The 6000-nt window shown below is 45.3% G+C and overlaps 1 protein-coding gene across 3 annotated transcripts in view; it reads left to right on the plus strand.

Annotated features, from left to right (window-relative positions):
* The window catches only part of LOC144137868 (cytochrome P450 3A6-like), a 29113-nt gene extending 24207 nt beyond the window's left edge, over window positions 1–4906 (plus strand). For 2 of the 3 annotated variants that reach the window (XM_077669883.1, XM_077669882.1), the window contains exons 12-13: window positions 253–355; window positions 4249–4906. In XM_077669883.1, the coding sequence (XP_077526009.1) occupies window positions 253–330 (78 nt within the window). In that variant the 3' untranslated portion in view covers window positions 331–355; window positions 4249–4906. The remainder of the gene's footprint in view (window positions 1–252; window positions 356–4248) is intronic. The other variant, XM_077669881.1, reaches the window with a different exon arrangement.
* The last annotated feature ends 1094 nt before the right edge of the window (window positions 4907–6000 follow it).

A 6000-nucleotide genomic window follows, 5' to 3' on the forward strand; every position in this document is an offset into this window, starting at 1 on the left:
ATAAAGCGACCAACCTAAAGGTCGTGTTTGGCCGAAATACCCTTGATACCGAGGATATGAATGCAATTGTAATTCCAACTCTTCACTCGAAAAATAAGTTCGTAAAAAAACGAGTCTACACAGCTACATTTTTAAATTCGGGCTGCATGGTTACATTGATGTGTAAAAAATGATAAATGCGGCTTGTGTTGATTAAATTTCCTGTTGTCATCTCTGAAGATTTTACGACTTGCTTGCGTACTCTCAATGCAGGGTGACTTGAAGATAGCATCATCATTTACACTGGCCTATCCACAAGACGGCGTCTGGCTGAGACTAGAACAAGCTTAAGAAAATGCAGGGTGTTTGTGTTACCGTAAGTTGACTGTTTTATAATTTACTCACGTTAACACTCTAGCTCCACATGAACGTTTCTTCACTGTTATTCATACAAAAATCTTCATAATATAAATTTGAAGAATGTGGTAAAACATGCTACCCTTAGTCGTGCAGTTTCAATTTCGCAAGGCGGAGGCTGTGCCGAAGTGTGGTAGTAACGTTAGAGTACCGTAACCATTGTAAATTATTCTATGTGTCCCTGAGTCCAAGTATAGTTTCGTCGCTTAACGTACCAAAACGCTAGTGGATGGTTATTCTTTGATTCGCGCAAATGTCAACAGTTGGTAGCAGTTTTTCGCAAGTAGGACCTAAGTAGTCGCTGAAGTCAACCCGAAGTTGAGGGCACAGGAGTCCTTCTTACCGCGCGTATACTCAAACAGGAAATTTCGGACCCTGGTAGCATTTTCAGCAATATGTATATGACGAGCAGTTTTAGTATTGATGGGCTTTGTATAGCAACTTGGACGTTCTAGACGTCAGTGCTCTGACGTCTATAAGCCCCGGCGGAGTCTCGTTGGGTAGCCTAATCTGCGCGGAGGCCGCATTTCTTGCATTTTTCAAAGACGATAGTCTTTGTCGGGCTCCTCAAACGCCTAAATTTTAGATGCGACTGCATCTCATTCACTCGCCTTGTCCCTCCATACGGCGTTGTCCGTCCACACCCCTCCCCCTACACTATAAAAAAATAATATTTAGCGGCGCCCGGTTTCGATCACACGACCCTGTGGGCGGAACGCGAGGTACATGGCGCTCTTACCACTGCGCCACAAAACCGAGACAGACTCAAATGCTACGAATGCACCTGATATCCTTGACTCATTCGAACTACGTAAAGATGCTACTGATACAACGCATGATGGGGCAATGATTAACACTTGCAATAAAAGAAAAGAAGCTCCCACTTACAGCAACAATGATGGAGTAAGGAGGAGGAATCAACTTTTACTGAGCCCATGAAATCGGTGGTGCGCGCTGGCACCAGACAGGGTGGTTCCCTAGTTACGGGACCCATATGTTCCCAGCAGCTCCTGGCCCCTGTCTGTCAGTGCGAGCTGAGTCGGCAGGGCGGGGCTGGTCAACAAGGTCTCCCATCTCTCAAGGGGTTGGGGATTTGGGGTGTTGTGGGGAAGGGAAGGAGGGGGGAGTCTTGAGTTCTGTACACTCCGTCAAGATGTGCGGCAGGGTGCCCCTCTCTCTTTTGCAAAACGGACAGAGCGTACCGTGTTCCGCAGGGTACATGCGGTTCATCAGTACGGGATGCGCAAGCGATCCCGCCTGCGCTCGACGCAGGATCGTCTGTTGCTGCCTGGTCAGTTTGGGGTGCGGTTCCGGCAGTCTGCGCCTCTCCTCTCGGTACATCCGGGTAATGTCCCGAAAGGTGGTAACCGGGTGCGGTAGCTCTTCCGGCTCGTGCTCAGCCCGGATTGACATTTCTCGGGCATGGTAGTCGGCGATGGTGTTGCCTGCTACCCGCGAGTGAGCCGGGACCCACACGAGCTCTATGGCTCTTCCCGGTGGCTTGCGCTTGGATAGAATGGCTCGGGCCGCGGAAGAGATTACCCCCCTGCGGAAGCTTCCGTACGCTGTCATTGAGTCGGTGACCACGGTGTCCACGCATGACTGTGCGAGTGCCAGGGCCACGGTCACTTCCTCGGCAACTGCGGGGTCTGTTGTCTTCAGGGACGCGCTGACGATCAGCCGGTCTCTGGACGTAACTACCGCCGCTGCACGGTCGCTGTGTTTTCGGAGCGAGGCGTCCGAGGTCGTTGCGACAGCAAAGCCCCAAGCATACCACTTAGAGAGATTGACCAAGATTGGTCAATAAAACATAATAATAATCATAAAACATAACAATAATACGCGTTCCCGACACGTTTCACGCGATTTCAGAATCAATCCAACGGAAACACCAAGTGAACCCCACGATGCGTCGCATTTACACAGGGTTACCCTCGCGGGGAGGTGGGAGCAAGTTTTGGACTGGCTGTATGTCTGTCTCGGCGTCTGTCTGTGACTCGATTCAGCCACCCGGCCAAAGTGAAATAAAAGCTGCACAATAGGCTTATATACCCAAAGCCAAATCTAAACGTCTAAGCTCGGTCTCAGTGTTTATACTTGTCAGCGTTGTTGAACAAGACAACGACATTAGGCCAATATAAGGCAGAACATCAATACATAAGTGATACTTTCAGTGTTTCTTTATTTGAAAAATCATGGTTACTTGGTTTTCGCGCTAGAAAATGAAATGCTACATCAACAGCAGAAAACCGTCGCTTGCTGTTGCCTGCGCTATCATAGCTCCTGGCGGAATTTAAGAAATCAAACGACAACAGAAAGAAAAGGTTCCACTAGATAGGCTCCACGTTCCGCTTGGAACGCGCGTCTCCGCCGTAAGGTAGCGCTGGCATCTAGGCACCCGATTTGAAGCAGTGGAACGCGGTAAATTTAAATTGACTTGAGCAAACCTCTAGTGTGTTATCTTGGGAAGAATGAAACGGGAGAGAAACAGCATGAGAGGTGAAAGGGAAAGAGAAGGGAGGCGTTTACTTCGCAGCCCCTATCGTCAGCCTTGGCAGCCCCTATCGGCAGTCGACTATCGTCTTTTGTCGACATTTGCAACATTAGAAGCAGATACCCGGCCATTTTTTTCATGAATAATTAACCAGTTAGAAGTGACTGCAGGCAAATGCGATTGTCACGTGTTTGACTCGGGACGTTTCCATGCCCTGACTTGTGCAGTCTTAAGCGGGCACAATTCCAGGTCGCTTTCTCGCGTACGAATAAGAGCAGTTATAACGAAGCTGCCTAAAATTGAGCGCGCTAAAAATAATTTTTACTGCCAGCTGCGATGTCATATTTTGTTGTTGGTGCATCACGACAAGATTTACGACAGCCTTCATTGCGTCCAGCGTCCGTTGCATTTTCCTTGCTGAAAAAGTGCCGGAGGTCGCAGTGCTCGGTTTGTCGGTAGTCTGCTGTCTGAAACTTTGTGTTTCAAAACTGAACGTTTACAGCCCGCATCCAATGCCACAGATCGCATGAGGTGCAGCGTATCGTGTTAGCACTGGGCGGTAACGCTTTTGTTTTGTAAGATGTTTGAATAGAATGTTTCGAATTATACTTTTTATTACCTTTTGTGTGCCAAGATTTTACCTTCATAATTGAGAGAGGCTTCAACGGCATTGAAGAAAGCTGAAATGTAGCACTTTCTCCCACTCTGCGTGCAAATAAGGCAGTATTTTATTCTCACAGTGGCGCCTGCAGGAACGGAAGCACTCCATGAACTGAAATTAGCTGTTGGAAACTCTGTGTCCGAAAAGCAAAGCATAAAAAAACGTGTTAACCTTCCAAATTACGTTTTGCAGAAAAAGCACAACCGTTGCTTCTTTTATAAGATAACAAACTTGAACTGAGCGTAGTTGATGGCTAATTTAGTGACTACATCTCATCATGTAAGGGAAATAAAGAACCTTGTTTCAATACGTGGAATAATCAACGCGAATGAAAACCATGGTCTCACATAGGGCTAGAAATGAGAATGCATGATGTCATTACCAAACCAGAGCGAGTGAAATTGATACGTACCTGCCGCAGTGGCCGCTTTTCAGATAGAGGAAAAAACCGAAAATTCACATGTGTAGAGAGTTTGGCGCATGTTAGAGATACCCAGCTCGTCAAAATAAATCTCGAGCGAGCTTCATAACCCGCGTGTAGCGTTGGCAAACACACAAAATTAAATTTTGTTAAAAATGTCGGTTGTTACGGACGGCTGATTTAAATTGTTATGGACGGACTTTAAACCAGAACCTTGAATTTAATTTGGCATTTTTCGCCTTGCTTTTATTCAGATAAATATTTATTGTTTTTCAGAACTCTCTGGAAAAGGCTGCAAGTGCTGAGCAGCATCGGGAGAACGTCGGTATTCCTGAACAAACAGCAAAAGCCACGCAATCTCCGACATTCTGTACATAAAGAATGTACTACATCTTCGTGCCTGAAGTGGTTCATTTAAGTGAATGCAAGCCCAAAATGACCACGATGTGTCTTTCTTGAGACACATCATGCCTAATGCCTAATATATAATGGGACTAAAATATTTAAAGGAGCCATGAAGAGAAAATACAAGTTTGTGTTATTTCAAAGATTTCGTTTTTTATGGTGCCCCTAGCGCTTGCCCGTATGCAAACGATGCTTTATTCACATAGAAATTATTTTTTATGCTAAAATTGAGATTTTTCCGCTAAATCGTGTTTTCTGGTCTGCAATGACATCACAGCCGATTGCGAAGCCTTGTTTGCCGTTAGCGAACCTAGATGGTGCCACCATACCGTGGCAAGCCGTTTTCTGCCTTTGGTTTGTTTTTGAACGTATTTGATTGAGCGTGTCGAAGATACAATACAAATTTCGTGACCTCGCAAATCTAAGCGGAATGAGGTTTATATCATCGATTCCAAGATGCGCACCGTGAGTAACTGCAATCGTTGCATTAGCGGTAACTATCTCTACGGAAATGTCCGCCCCTTCTTCCCCGTGGCTGTGCCCCTTTTCTGGCGCGCGAACGCGGGCTTGCCCAGCTGTAACTTTCTTGTACCGTGTATTTTATGAACCTCACAATGCGCGTGCTCTAAACGTATATATTTAAGGCTTTTTCCTGAAAACTTGTCATTCCTCAGTTTAGGCGCCGAATCATTATGCCTTAACTTTTCCCGGTGCAAGTTTTAGCATCTATTCTTGAATCAAAAGTGATTGAGTTGAACTTTTCACTGAATTATGTCAAGAGAGTGTAGTTCGATGAAGTTCGATGAAGTGTAGTTCGATACGCTCGATGAACCTGTTACACGTCCCAACGGGTGTCTGGTGTTTCTTTTTTGAAGTAGACGTCTTTATTCAAGTGAATTTTCTTTTTAACACAAAGAATCTGTACATGGCATGTTAAAAATACATTCATATATTTGTAATTATGGTAGACGTGATGAAATTGAGATTATATACGTATTTTTAGAACTAAAGCACTGGGGCAAGAAGCAAACACTTTGAAACAATTCTCATGATGCTACAAAGCATTGAAAGTACGTCCGACCAATACCATTACAAAGTTTTTATGCACTACGGAAAAATATCGTGTGTAGAAGGAGAGTGCTTGCTCAGCCTAACGCGTTTGAATAACTAGCTAATGCTGGTGCACTTTTCGTTGTCGGCGCGGATGCCGTAGTTCTCGCGTATGAAGTCGTTTAACTTTTTGAGCACAAGCGTTCGGCTGTACGGTCGGCCCAGGCCGAGGCCCTGGCAGGTTGCATCCACGGACTCGTAGTCGACATCGTAGGCTGCCAGACCGAAGTTGAGGGCAGGCGCCTGCTTCTTGGCGTGACATGCCTGGATGCAGGAAATGGAGAAGAAACTGCTTTGAAATGCTATAAAATATGTTGCAGTTGAGGTTTAATAAAGTTGAGAACAAAGCATAGAAACAATTGGCTAAATGAGTTTTTATTTATCATTTTTTGGCGACTAGAAGTATTAATTGTACTATTCGTACAAGCTTAGTTGCGTTATTTTTACACTGTTAATGGTGGACGAAAGGATTAGTATTTTCACACTCCTATTTCATGGAGTTCTAGAGCACCT

This window comes from Haemaphysalis longicornis, unplaced genomic scaffold, assembly GCF_048455015.1.
Source record: "Haemaphysalis longicornis isolate Haplotype H1 unplaced genomic scaffold, Haemaphysalis longicornis Haplotype H1 scaffold_5, whole genome shotgun sequence".
NCBI lineage: Eukaryota > Metazoa > Arthropoda > Arachnida > Ixodida > Ixodidae > Haemaphysalis > Haemaphysalis longicornis.